The sequence below is a fragment of the Odontomachus brunneus genome, unplaced genomic scaffold (assembly GCF_010583005.1).
Source record: "Odontomachus brunneus isolate Ranch 3 - 2012 unplaced genomic scaffold, Obru_v1 Obru_scaffold_016, whole genome shotgun sequence".
Taxonomy (NCBI): Eukaryota; Metazoa; Arthropoda; class Insecta; order Hymenoptera; family Formicidae; genus Odontomachus; species Odontomachus brunneus.
The window spans coordinates 2,402,812-2,417,586 of record NW_022639466.1 but is presented as its reverse complement, the minus strand read 5'-3'; the positions used below and the strand labels follow the sequence as shown (position 1 = coordinate 2,417,586).

Genomic DNA, 14,775 nt, shown 5'->3' with positions numbered 1-14,775 from the left:
ATATATATATATATATATATATATATATATATATATATATATATATATATATATATATATATATATATATATATATATATATATATATATATGAGTGTACCTGTGCATGCATACGTGCGTGTGTGTACATGTGTATGATCGGTACATACCCCTCCTCCTCTTTCTCCTTGCCCTTCTTTCCCCCAGTCCCTTTCCCTTTCCCGAGGAGAAAAACCATAGTGCGAGTGCGGAAAGCGGAATCCGTTGCGTGGAGGAGCGAGTGCGAAAAAAAAAAAAAAAAGAAACCTTATAATGTCGCTCTTATCATATCACAGATCACCCAAGGTGCGCGTTGGTTTGGGGACTTACTTTGTATCATGTATATGTACATATATGTGCCTAACGCGTATATAGAGACTATATGAGAACGGGAACGTCGCCGCGGAGAGGTCACCGTTCCTACACCGCCGTTCCACAGGGTGCTCCGAAGAGCAACGCGTCCGAGAATCGCGATCGCCGAAGGAAGGCCCCGCGGGGCCGGCCGTGCGTGTCCAGGCGACACCCGGAACTCTACGACTCTGTCCGCGCGCGTACGTTCCACCCGTCGAGTCGGAAAGCAACGTAACTCGCCGTACATCTCTGAGAAAAAAAAGTCTTCCGTGCGATCGCGCTCTCCCTTCTTCGCCCTCGGCGTGGCGAGGGTGATTCGGCATTCCTGAAACGTTCGATCCGAGTCTTCGGGTCCGCTCGATGTCGCGCCGCCTGCCCGTCGCTAATATTCTATCGTGGTACCTGTACATACGGATGCGTGAGCGTGTGTGCGTGAAAGAGGAAGGAGCTCGGCTCGTGCAACTGAATCCCCGCTCGCTGGGGACCAGATGTCAACTCTCTGACAATGTGAAATGGTTTCTCTGTCTGTTACCGCGACCGAAAGTCCGCAACGTTTGTTTTAGACACTGGGCTGCGTTAAAACTCGCTCGAGATGACTGAGGTAACAGGAACTTCCTGCAGGGATCTCTTATTCCGATTTCTTGTCCCCGGGGAATCGAAACTTAAGTACACGAGCCGATTTCTATTTTTCTGTGTATGCGTGTGTGTGAGAATGATGATGACGATAATGATAATGATGATGATGATGATGATATGTGTGTGTGTGTGTGTGTCGTGAATGCCTATGTATGGGTATGGGTGCGTCTATACATGCGCCCCGCATGCAGTCGTGGTTGTACCTGGTAAAACTAACTTTGTCCTAGGATTTGTTTTTAAATTAATCTCCCATATAGTTAAATACACTAAAACTAGAGAGAAAAAACGCCCTAAAAATCGGACCATCGATCGTCCGGCTATGAGTAGAAGCGAGATTCCGCGGCGGGTTCGTTTGCGACCTCGGCCGCGATGAATCTCACTGTTGTTGTTGTCAGAGTCTAAAAACCATATGTACCATATGTTCCGGGGAAAAGTGGAGACTTCTTCTTTTGCGAGCACTTACCTATTACGCGTTTAGAGAGAAGAGCGACACGCGAACTTAATTGTACAGGCGTATCGTCGAGACAGCAGTTCTATAGCAGTTCTATAGGAATCGATTTCCTAGTTGATTGCACAAAGTATGCGCCACGATCTACGACGAGTTTGCGATCGCGCGCGATTTCCATCACTGCGGCTCTACAGTCTCTCCTTTTCTCTTCCCTACTTCTTATCTACCTCATCCACATTTTCTACATATCTACTCCCTAATTCATCTCAGATCAGTGTTGTTAGATGAATCCCCCTTTTAGAATCCCCATGCGCATTGAACGTAACGCGACATGTGACATCAGTAGAATATACAATTTGATTACTTCAAGGAGAGTCCCCATTTGGATGCCCCTAAAAAATATTATTTATAAATTTTCGAAAAACCGATAAGAATCTACTCAGAATGGATCAGTTTTCTGTGCGATACTTGAGAGAATTCTTCTGTTGGACATCACACAGATGCGTTTTGAAATTTACAGAAAAACAGCGGACAACCTTTCTCTGTCTGCGTTCCCATATTTTCTGACACTTTCGTACATGGGCGAAAAGGTGTCTTATCTAACAACCCTGTCTCGGATAAATAGCTTCGCGCGAAAATCCGCATTGTGTGTCCCACAGCGAAGCATCGCGCGCATCTCGTAGCGCCAATGAAGGTTTCGCGCGGGACTCGCGACCGATTCCCAACTGGAATCATCTCGTTTCAGAGGTTCGCCCGAACGCTGTCGTTACGGTAAATGCGCATGATGCAGGTACTTTTTTACTATTTCCCGTCCTTGCTCGATCCCCAGCGGCTCGATCCGGTCGACTTCACGTCGTCTCTTCGGCAGTTCTCACAGCAGGGAGAGGGCGGACGATTCAGAAGGTGGATGCTTGGGCCACGAGCGTCGTGGACTGTTGATGCGTCGACTCGGTGCTGCTCGAGGTCGTCTCACGCCGCTCCGCGAGGCTGCAGCTGTCCGTCGTGTCCCGCGGCGAGTCCCGTTGCAGAAGGCCACCCTAGAGTTACATCACTACTCACAAGAGAAGAATTTCGTGCTTTCGTGTTTCGCCGTTTCTGTACTTCGATCTGTACGTTCGAGCCTTGCGCGCGTTCTCTGCAATCTATCAATTAATATTCTCTACTTTACTCTTCGCGAAAGATTTCGAGCTACTAAGCGCTATACTGCTCTACTGGCATTAATCATTCAGGCCGAAAGTACCGTTCGAAGGATGTCGTGTTTGGAATCTACGCGCTCACCTGTAGCAGCATGTTCGCGAAGTTGCTGTTGGTGAACTTGAAGTGCCGTTTGTCGTAGAACTTGAGCAGCGACGGGCTGTACGGGTGCTTCTCCTTCAGGTGAAGATAATGCACCTCCGGCTCGTGCGTGGTGTGTCCGCATTCCTCGCAAACGTACACCTACCGAACAACCGGACGTATATCAAAATGCAAATCAGTTGCCGTATCGCGCGTCTTTCGGGAACGGATGTTCGACCGCAACAACGGATATTCAGACTTGAATTGATAATCATTAGCTGAGTCCTCCCTCAGTTGAGATACCCAGATTTCAATTTAGAGTCAGATGTGGCTTTTCTGGTTGAATCACGCGATTACAGTTGCAATATCATACATTATATGATTCAAATGACAAAAATCTGACTCTAAATTCAGATCTGAATGTCTTACGTGATTCAAATAACGATTATTCATACGAGTTTTAGAGATTTCCAGAGCGAAACAAATACGCGAACGTTTGGTCGTCAAAGATTAAAATAATAATAGATAATTAACAAATAATGAAGGTTATGGAAGATAATTAAGGATTAAATACGATGAAAAAATAAAACAATCTTTCTTTTCTCACATACACACACACACACACATATAGTAATTTTTTAATATTTCTTTTTTTTAATTTCTTAAATACTGGTTTCGATAATGGATAGTATACCTTAGCGCGTCGCTCCTTGTACGCGTACTGATGCTGCACGCCGTGAACCTTCACCCCGTGACTCTCCAGAGAGCACCTCTGCGTGAAACTCTTCTCGCAAAGATAGCACTTGTACGGCCGCACTCCGGTGTGCGTTCTCGTGTGCCTCTTGAGGTCGAATGTGTCGTTGAAGCCCTTTCCGCAGAATGTGCAGAGGTAACGCTTCACGTCGCTGTGACACTTCATGTGACGATTGAGTAGCCGCTGTAGGTTGAAGTTCTTGCTGCACACGCGGCAAACGAAGTTGTCGTCCTGCCGATCAAAGCGCCGAAGGACGCGTCGTAAGGATGACATCTTCTCACGACATCAACTCGCGACATTATCAAAACGCGAAATATTCGCAAAGTAACCGTTACCTTGCCGCCGGGCGGGGTCCGATTCGCTCTGTCCTCGTCCCGATTGGCCGCCGCCTGCCTTTGGCTCTCGATGGCTAAAGGATTCTTAATGCCGTGACCGCCGTTAACAAATTCTATCTGACAGTCACTTGGTAAACCAAGCTGTGAACCGATAAGAAAGCCCGTTAGATCTCACCGAGTTCCCCGGCGTAGCCCGGGATAGAAAAGAACTGATTGCATCGGATGAAGCACTCAAATTGATTGACATTGCATAGTTCACGCGCGAAGAGTGGCGACGACTTGACGTTAATTTGGAGACGCAACGGCCACTCTCCTTTTCTCTTTCCCTCTTTCTATCTCTCCCTTTTTTTCACGTGTCATTTTCCCGCGTCAGATTCCGAAACAAGTTCCGCGAATCGTTCGACGCGTCGCTCGATCGGCGTGGCGAGTTCAGTTCGAGCGATTCGCGGCTGGTGCAGGAGCGATTCGCGATGCGCGCACGTGCGCAAGCAAACGCCCGAGAAGGAGCGAATTTTTTCTGTCAGCTCGATCCCGCTTCCGGGGGCGTCAATTGAGAACGTCGCGAGACGAGGAGATATATGCCTTTGCCTGGATCAATTTGGGTCGCTTACCCTTTGCTGGAGTACACCGACCCGTTGCGAAAGCGGCGGCTCGCCGACCGGTCCCGCGGCTGCCTGGGTCCCGTTCACCACCGCCACCGGGCTGTGCGCGTGTTCCATCAGGGCGCACGACGGAGAGGTCCGGGTGGAGGCGCCGTCCAAGGAACAGCTGGTCGCGCCGGGGCTGGGCAGGCTGCCACCCACGCTGCTGCCCGAGTCTAATTCTAAACCTTCAAGATTAGATCGCGATGTTAGCGTTCGACGGCTTAGTGGACCGTGTGCGCGCGCACGTGTGTGTGTAAAATTAATTTACAGATTTTTATTTCTCTCCTTCGTTCGAAGCGAACTATCCTCGAGGAATCCAAGTCTTAAACTGGGCTAATGCAAAGATACACGTTGAAACAAAGATTGAAAATAAACTTGGAAGGGTCCTCAAAATATATAATCAGTGTAAAGATATAAAGGGAATAAAGATAAGTGAGAGTCGATGCTAGCTTATAGAGATCTGTAAAGGAGGTACAAATTATTCAAATAAATTCTCAATTTAATTAGTTAATCATGCAAACGTGTTACAGTCCTATCACTTGGACCCTCTTCGGCGTCATAAAAGTCATAAACTTCAGCGTCAGGAATGGTCAAATATTTACCAATTCAAAACAACTAACATAAGTCAAATAAAACACGAATCAAGTGACTGAAATGCAGTTGTAAAGAACGGAGTTCTTTTTTTCTATATGAGTCTCTTTATATTCAAATCTTTTCAAGGAGAATTCACGATTGAGATGTGCGACGTAGGATCGACGTGTGGTCCATTAAGCCGTCAAGTGTTACGTCGTTTTTTCCTAGGATTAAATATTTTCGCACAGAGATCAGCCCTTTCGATCCCGTTGGATCATACGTGTACACGCAGTTCAAAAATTTATCTTGCGTTAGTGTCATTCAGCTTACTTTACAGCATACTCTTCTACACGTAACAACGTTGTGTACTTGTTCGAAATTCCCCAGAGAAGAAAGTGGGACCGAAAGGGGTTAAGGATCGCGTCCGATGTGCTCGATAATAACCGCGTCGGAAGATTATCAGAGAGCAATCAGCCGGCCTCGAACTTACCGTTACCGGTGAAACTCAAGCCAGGACTGAGGAGCGCCTGATGTTGCTGCTGCTGTTGCTGCTGCTGTTGCTGCTGCTGCTGCTGCTGCTGCTGCTGATGCGGTGACATAGCGGTCTGCTGCTTCTGCTGCTGCAGTTGCACCTGAATCTGCAACTGCTGATCTTGCTGGTGCTGGTGATTCTGATTGATATGCAACGCCAACTCCGGCCGTTCCTTCGAGAGTGGCTGATAGTTCGGCTCCCCGCTCGCGTAGCTCAGCCCCAGCTTGGACGCGTTGTAGTGTTGCGGAGTGGTGTAGTGTCTGAAAGAGGAATCGAGCGGTTTCATTAGCATGCGTCCGCGATTGGGAACAGCTTCACGGCCGGCGTTCATTCGCGCTCATTCGCGGTTCCGACCTGAACCCGCGGATGAAAGCAACGGGAACGCGAGGCATTCGCCGCGGCTCTCGCCAAGTAGCGAGTTCTCACGGCGCTCTCGGCACGCTTACCTCGTGTCAAAGCCTCTGGTCAAGGCCATACTGTGCTCGGGGAAAGGATCGACGCTGGGCTCGACGGGAGTGGTCATCTGACCCGCATCTTGGCCGATTCCGCTGCTGCCGGTCGAGGCGGGCGAGTGCAACGGGTCCTCGAGAAGATCGCTGCCACCGTCCTCGGCCTGCAATCGAGGCAGCAGGAGGTCCGCGTCGCTCAGACTCTCCAGCAACGCCGTGTGGTCGGAGGACGGATTGAAGGTGAGGGTCGCGGTGAGTTGCAGCGGGTCTACCACCGCGCCGGTCACCATGTCCACCATGATACTCGAGTCGGACACGTCGTACGGGCCGTATTGGCTGGACAGCAAGTCGTTTGACTGCATCTTGTACGCTGCCAGCTCCTCTTGCTCTTCCTTGAACGTCAGGCCGTACGAGGCGCAGACGTTCTGCAGCAACGAGTATTGCTTGCCCTCCTGCGCGCTGTACTGCACGTGCTGAGAGTTCACATCCTGCTGACCGATGTCGCATTCGATGCCCACCGCGGGCAACGGCGTGAGGTACGCGTTCCCTGAAAACATTTCAATTCTAAAACGCACTTCCGCGATCAGTCCGCGAGAACGTCGCAAATCCTGCGAGAATTCTGCGCGATGTGTCCTTGTGCACTTAAGGAATATCTTGATTTTCAATACGAAGAAGACGTAATATTCAACACGGTCGCTTTGCCATGGTTAAATCAAAAGTCGCTAATTATAAGTCTATGTTCGCTCACTATAAGGCTATATTCTCAATAGCCTCACTTAATGCAGTGCGTGATATACGAAGTGTATTAAACACGCAAATTGCGTATTTTACATAATGTATCGCACATATGTGCGCATCGGTCTCTGATGAGAGAGATCGGGAGTAATAATAAGCATGACGCTATGTGTGACGCTGGTGGCGAACATGCTGATAAAATGAAATGAAATGAAATGAAATGAAATGAAATGTAATGGATACAAACAAAGTAAAAACTAGAATAAAACTGATAAGAAATTAGAGAAGAAATCAAAATGAAATAAAATGAAACGAAATGAAATAAAATGAGATAAAAATGTGATGAGAAATAAGAGGAAGACAAAATGAATCAGAATAAAGAACAGAGTCCCGTTGGAAACAGCTCTTGCCGTTACTGCGCATTCACGAATACATTAATCAGAGACGAGACGCACTCACCCTGTGCGCTGTTGTACTGATTGGCGAAATTGGCGAGGTTGTTGCCGCCCTTCAAGGACTCGTAGAAAGGCGGCAAGGAGCCGGTGGGGGGCGAGCTGGGTCCATAGTTGCCGCGACCCCCGTTACCACCGGGATTCATGCCGCCCCCGCCAGCACCCCCGCCGACCGCACCGCCGCCGCCTCCGCCGCCGCCACTACCGCCGCCCCCGCCGCCACATCCGCCCGCCATGGCTCCACCACCGCCTCCACCCCCGCCGCAGTAACTTCCGCTGCCACCTCCGTTGCTCGAGGACGAAGAGCCGCCACCTCCAGCACTGCCGCCGCCGCTGCCGCCGCTGCCGCCGCCGCCGCCGCCGCCGCCGCCGGAACCACTGTTGCCGGAAGAGCCGCTGTTGCCCGAGTTGGAGGATCTACCGTGACCCGCAGCCGCCTGCACGACCTGTGACCCGGGCAGTTGTACGCTCAGCAGAGGCCTGGCGATCGAGCTGCCGGCGGTGCGAGACACCTTCGCTCCCTCGCGACACTCCTCGTCGTCCTCGTCCTCTCGTTTTCTCTTCTTCGGCACTGCGTAGTCGATTGGATGCTCCTGGAAGTTCGCCCGCGTAACTCTTGCTGTCCCTGCAGCTTTGTCCCGCTCATTCGAGGGTCCCGAGGCGTCGTTAAGATGAAGCGCGCGATTGCAGTCAGCCTAATCGTTATTAGGCTGATTGCGATCGCGTCTTCCATCTTCATTCATTCGACGAACATTCGACCCCTCTGTGACCTCTGTTGAACTATAACTTCCAATGCATCACGTGCACCTACCTGTACTGGCTCGGGGGTCGGTATCTCCAACTTGCTCTCGTCCTCTGGGACTTCCTCTGGGACGTTTTGCGGGGCGTCCTGTGGTGCGTCCTGTAGCTTAGCGGACTCCCCCTTGGTGGGAACCCTCTTGATCACCGACACCCTCCTGAGCGGCTCGGCCTGCGGGATTTTCGGCGGTGTCTGCGGCCTCGGCAGGATCACCTTGTCGGGCTGCGACAGGAACCGCGGCGGATCGCTCGTGGTCGCAGGCGCGATCGGCGGGCTGCTGTACTCCTTGCGCTCCGCTCGTGTCAGCACGTGACCCCGACTGCCGTAAGGCACGTCGCCGCCGAGGATGCTGGAGATGAATCTCCTGGGTCGAGTCGCGCTGCCACTCGATGGACTCGCCGCCGGTTGCGACGATTGCGGCGTCGACGGCGGCGACGACAACGTCGGACTGGTGCTCCGCAAAAATTCCGGAGTCGCCGTGCGGTCATAGTCGGTCTTGTCACGATCCGCTGTCGAACAAAACATGGCAAGTTTTTTTATCAGTACTTTCCTATCATATATGAATGTGTATATATCAATCAGTGCGACGTAAATATTGTATTGAGAAAGACATACTTGTTTACAGAAATTATCTGTATTTCGCAAAAATAAACTTTACTTCGCAGAAATCAACTTAATATTCCATGCGAATACATTTTTTCTTTAGCGTGCGAGTACGAATCGCTCGCTTCCGAGACGTCGCCGAGGTCGCGATGAGTCAAGGACCTTAAAGAACGGCGATCTATTTCACCGGCTCGTGCGTGCCTGTGTCGGTTGAATCGCACATCGGTGCGTTTCCAGTCGATATGAATGAATTATTCATCATTATCGAGCTCTGCGAATATTTATGCAAATATATATCTTCCATAGGTGGGAAATTGACAAAAAATGGGACTTCCAGATCGTGTTTCGACGTGTTTCGACAACGTTATTGCCGAGGCATCGGCAGTTTATGTATACAGAAATAAATTGTGCTGTCGCGGTAGTTTTTGTTTCGTACAATACATACTAGCTTTTATTTTATTTCACCGGACGTGCTTGGAGAGGCGTTCGATATTTCCAAACACTCAGAAAAATTTCGCACTTAATCCTGGATATTTTTATGGTTTTGGTCTTTAAATATTTAATGGTATATAAATATTTAAACTTTTGAAACGTGGAACACACAAATATATTCAATGTATGAACACATTTTATGCTGAAAGTTTAAATATTCGTACTTAAAAACGAAATAATGAAAATGTATAGGATTAGGTACGTGTCCGGATATTGATATTTTCAACTTACTCTCTAAATTTTTTGGGATAAAATTTTATTCGAAAAGTAGAGTGACCACTGAGTCACTTGAATTCTAGCGATTGTTCACCGATTCAGCGGTTCCGAATATTTTCACTCGAAATTGCAGAGTGAGTCTGATGTGTTTCACAGGAACATATTCCTTTGCTTTGACTGACTGAAGCATTCACTCATATGGTGTCGGAATCCACTTTAAGTTAGAGTGAAACATGCGCTCTCGCAATTTCGAGTGACAGCATCTTCACTATCGTTTCAAGCGAAAATACCGCCACTCTTCACACGTTTTAAGATTCGCATAAAGAAATTTAGAAAGTGGAAGAACGTCTTACAGTAACAAGAAAATCCTTAGAAAATGTCACCAGCCGTTGGCAGACAGTTTAAAACCTAATAGAGTCTTTTGTCTTAGCTGTTAAGTATCAAGTCAGAGAGAACGCGGTTAAATCTATTATGACTATTAAAGACTGTAAAATTGGGAGCCAAAGTAGACCAGGGCTCTCTTTCTTCTGTTCGTCTGCCCCATCTGCAGAAACATATACTCTGACTATACTAGATAAAAAAACCAATTAAGAATCAAGAGAAATTAACATCATTATGCTACATGCAAAAGCACTCCGGGAAAAACGCGAATCCGCCGAGTAACGATTCCCACATTCCGCTATGTGTGATAGCGCATAATAAATCAGGAGTGTCGTGCGTGCGTGCGTGTGTGTTGTGTGTGCGACACGAAGCCGACGACTGTGAGTTATCGATCAATACGGAGCGCGTTACGTACGCGCAAGCGGCACAAGATTCGCGTAGGACTCAAGCTTACCGTTCTCAAGGCTCGCGCGATTTCGCGGATCGTGAATTTGCATTCGCGAACGGCGGCTTAAAGATGACGACAATCGAATTCTCAATGCTGAGAGAATCGACGGGGGTACATTGGCGCATACGTAATGCACGGAACGGCGCACACAGTCATAACCGTGGCGGCGGAGGTGGCGGTGGCGGCGGCAGTTGGCCCGCTCCCGGTGTCTGAATTTACGAGCAACCTTGAGGATTCGCAGGTACCGTATACCGACTGCGGCGGGCTCTCTTTCGCACCGTACGTCTGCGCGTCCTTCGCGCGTACGTGATCTACCCGTCACTCTTCTCCTCTTCTCCGCGATTTTTAGCGCCCGCGTGTCCAAGTACGCACAGAGAAATACACACCGCATTTAAGTAAATGTTACTTGTTTCGGATATTTCGTAATTTTATACATCCGCAAATTTATTATGAGTTTTCATAAGCATTTTTCCAATTTATCCAAAATATATCCTGGAGCTTAGTAAGTTTCAATCGAGCATATTAAATTAAGAGAAAAATTCAGCCTGTACATTGCATAAAGAGAGTTGGACCAATTTTTTTCTTCAATAAAGTACTACAATATTCTTGTGAAGAAAATAAATTTTACTTTCGAATATATGATAATGAACATTTTTTCAAAATTTTTCATCAGTACAGTTGAAGACTAATATCAAGAAAATCAATTTTCGTATAGATAATTCGAAGATAACATCACTCAAAGAAAGAAATGCAAATTGAATAATCGCTTTTCTTAGCAGTGAAACGATATTTTTTGCGTGCGATGCCTCCGAATTGCTCGCGTTACTTGCACTCACGAGAGATTTCCATTGAAACTAAACTTCCAAATTTTAATTAAAATAAAATGAAAAATCGCGGCACGCAGTTTTGAGCAAAGAGTATCATTGTTATTTGGATTAAGATTGGATATAAACAATGTTGCTTCTTATATGATATTTTTCATATCTCGCAATATATCGGTGACACGTAGCTCTTTTTATCGCGATTCTACCAGAGGTCCGTCATTAAGCACGTGGTGTGTGCGCCGCACTCTCTTGACTTTGACATCGAGCACTTTTCGCCGATGGAGCACGAGGACATCGCGTGTATGTGTGTGTCGCGCAATCATGTCGTTGGAGCGACAACCAGGAAACTAACCAGCGAGGACGCGGAGTTTTACTGAGGTCATGTCCATTATGCGGAATACAATGGTGCCGTTGGAAGAAAAGATCGTGTGCTCTCCACGATATCAACCGGTATCATATTGATCCGTAAGATTATGTGAATTCTTGTCTAACTGACAACTGTTGAGAGGTATTAGCAGGATAGTCCCGTACATTTGGCCATCTATATATATGCTTTGATAGCTGACACTTCAGAGCACATTTTGTGTAAGTGACAGTGTTCAAAGAAGTACAGTTGTCTCCGTTGCGGCTTGAAAATAGAGGACAGTAATAAGTTTTTCCGGTGCATTATTCTCTTAAAATGAATCAGTGAATATTCACTGATATCAGTTATAAGTATAGCACTGAGCAGTTTCAGCGAGCACAATTCAGTGTACTTAAATGTAGGATAAATAAGTATCGCTAACGTGGATATTGGTGAGAATATTTCAGTTATAAGTATTATTGCTATGCATTATTTTTTAATATAATAATTATTGAATCAACCTTCCATATCAAATCGACCCTGAATTCCAATTATTAATATTAATATCGAACAATTTTTCACTCTCCTCTCTACTTCCCATTCTAATCTTGCATTATAATTTTTTAATTCACTCTTAATGTTACAGAAAAATACTGTCTCTAACATCCTGATTAATAATAAAAAAAACCTTTTATTAATGCAAATCAATTAGGATGAAGTGATAATTGGAGTACAGGGTCAGTTGGACATGCAAGGTAGATTCATCACGTACATTATAAATGTAAATAATACGCATGTCTGGAAAAATATTCTGCTCTTACGCGTCAACACTGTCAAACATAATTATTCTTCTATAATTTAAATATTCGCATCCAACATTCACGTTTAACTTCTACTTGCCTCATTTCTTCTTACTAACGCCTAAAGTTAAATAAATTTTAATTTGAGCTTTGATTTTAAATTTCTCGAAGTGAGATCTCAAAACAAGTGAAAATGCATTCGAAACGATAGTGAAAATATTGCCACACAGAATCGTTAGAATAAGTGGTCTCTCTAAAGCTTAGAGCGAATTCTAACTCTATATTTCAGTCGATTAGATTTTATTTGTTCCTGTGGACTGTGAAATACATCAGATTCGACCTTCGATTTTGAGTGGAAATATTCGCTCGACGATTTAGAGTCCAGAATTCATCTTATACGACTGAAAAATTATTCAAATTCGCATTGCTTCACACTGTCAATCTTTGCTTCTTGAGTAAAATTTCACTTTAAGATGTTTAAAAAATACATCAGATGTTAAGTCCTTTACTATCCCTTCATTATCAACAACATAATACTAACTGATGGTGATGATATCACACTGACAGAAAAAGATGATTGATCTAACTAAAATTACAGTCATTTCCGGTCCCAGCCACATTTTTTGTTTGTTTTAACACAAAAAGGATAGCAGCAACATAAAAAATTATTATCATTAACATTATAGTAGAACTTGGTACAAAATTATTTTCCTGACCATAATTTATAGTGATTATTTCTCTATGTGACTACAATTACAAATACCCAACATTATTTTTTTCAGTGCGCAGTTAGAACTTTTTTGACATATGTATAAATCGAAATACTCGCTTATGAATTCTTGGAAATCTCCGTAATGCTTATCAGTGATGACGTCATAAATTTCTCGACGAATCACAATTTATAGCACGGCAGCGGTATTAAGACTCGCGTGGAAAGGAGTTAATTACCAAACTGACTGATAAAGCAACCGTGGGGCACCGAGAACGGTCCCGTTGAACGCGAAACACCGAGAGTTCGAGAGGAGAACGTCTCCTCTTCGACGTCTTCACGACTAGGGGTTTTTATCTCGTCCCTGAGAAAGCTCGAATAATGCCAGCGGGGCCTCGAGAGGTGACGAGTTAGACGAGGATGTCGTCTAACGACATTTTGACGCAATCGCTTGCGTCACAGCCCGAGGACCCTGGAGGTAACAGCCGGGCGAAGAAGTCGAGGCACCAAAATGGCGGTTCCGTTGGTTGGGCAACCTTCGATATCGCGGCGAGAAAACCGCCGTGGCGTGCGTGAGTTCCTCTAACCAAATCCCCCTAACAGGTTCGGCCGCGCTATAAATACCTGCGCGAACGCCGTGACCGGGGTACCGATGTACGCCTTTGCCTATCTTCGGCTCTCCCTCTCTCTCTCTCTCTCTCTCTCTTTCTCTCTTTCTCTCTCTCCTCCATCCTGCTTCGCCGTCTCGCTCGTTTTTGCCCCGGCTCTCCCTCGCGCGTCCTTCCCCTCGGTCCCGTGCCCCGTCGGTCTATCCGCTCTTTCTCATTTCTCCTCTCGTTTCGCCTCTCCTGCTTCCCCCGGACGGAGGGAGAGAGCGAGAAAACGAAATGAGAACCGGTACTTCGAGTTGGAATGGAGAGGAACGGGCTTGTTCTCGCGGAGCGAAGTCGACGAGGAGGAGGACGCGGAGGAGAGATCGGCGAGGAGGGTCGGAATGGCGAGGAAATCCCGGTAAATCGGAACCTGAAGTGCGCGAGTACCGCGCAGCTCAAGAGCTCGATTTTATGTACGCCGGTGAATCCACCTGCGCATTTCTTTTAATTGAATCTCTGCGATTTTCCCGTTCGCAGCAGGAAAAATTGTCAGGGAATCACCCTCATGCCTTTTAATAAGGCAAGGTGGCTTCCTTTTTTTTCTCTTTGCCATCGAAATTATGATTAACGAGCATTATGATTAACGAGATTTATGATCGTCCCGCGTTAAAAGATAAAGTACAAGGACACAGTGAAAAGTTGGAGTGTGAACATCGGTTCTTGGTTAATTTTTTAGTGCCGGACACAAGATATTCGCGCTAGATTTTTAATCTAACTCAATCGAAGTTTGTAGAACTTTATGAAAATTTCTTGAACCAATGTCTTGTGTTTGGCTCTAATTGAGCAAGCGTCTGCGTTCTGTAATTTGATACTTGGAGCCATTAGATTCATGACTTGTCTCGCGATCGAAAGACGCAAGAGGCGCAAAATACCGTTGAAAATTTTCAGCGGTCGATTCGAATCGATCCTGCGGAACGAGGGAAGGTGGCAGACAAGGAGATGGGTGAGAAATAGCGTCGGTGCGAGTTGGCTCGTTCGCGTGGAGAACGAAATGGCCGAGGAGCGTTCAAGCGGAGATGATCAATACCTCGGCTCTCGATATGAGCGCTGAATCCTCACAATTCCCAATGCGAAACCCGGGAGCGCGCGTGCTGGAACGAGCTACGTCGAGCGGGGTACACTTCCTGATACGAGGCCTCGAGGTCGTTGCCACCACGACTGGGCGCTCGTCGAATCTATGGCCCGCGTTTCGCGCGCGGCTCTGCGTCATTCGCGCCCGTATCCGCACGCGTCGCGGTATCCTGTCGTTTGTTCTGCACTCGCAACGCGGCTACTCCGAAGGCAGGCTTTCACACGTTTAAGAGC

The 14,775-nt window shown here is 46.9% G+C and overlaps 1 protein-coding gene across 6 annotated transcripts in view; it reads right to left on the bottom strand.

The window, feature by feature from the left end:
• Positions 1-82: 82 nt before the first annotated feature.
• LOC116841540 (transcriptional regulator ovo-like) overlaps positions 83-14,775 on the bottom strand; it is a 41,885-nt gene continuing 27,192 nt past the window's right edge. The window contains exons 2-10 of one of the 6 annotated variants that reach the window (XM_032809595.1): positions 8,014-8,510; positions 7,210-7,795; positions 6,013-6,562; positions 5,525-5,826; positions 4,429-4,646; positions 3,818-3,958; positions 3,423-3,713; positions 2,732-2,890; positions 83-2,490 (exon numbers count right to left, since the gene is read on the bottom strand). In XM_032809595.1, coding sequence (XP_032665486.1) covers positions 2,350-2,490; positions 2,732-2,890; positions 3,423-3,713; positions 3,818-3,958; positions 4,429-4,646; positions 5,525-5,826; positions 6,013-6,562; positions 7,210-7,795; positions 8,014-8,510 — 2,885 coding nt within the window. In that variant the 3' untranslated portion in view covers positions 83-2,349. Of the gene's footprint in view, positions 2,596-2,731; positions 2,891-3,422; positions 3,714-3,817; positions 3,959-4,428; positions 4,647-5,524; positions 5,827-6,012; positions 6,563-7,209; positions 7,796-8,013; positions 8,511-14,775 lie in introns of all 6 variants that reach the window. The other 5 variants (XM_032809597.1, XM_032809596.1, XM_032809598.1 and 2 more) reach the window with 5 other exon arrangements.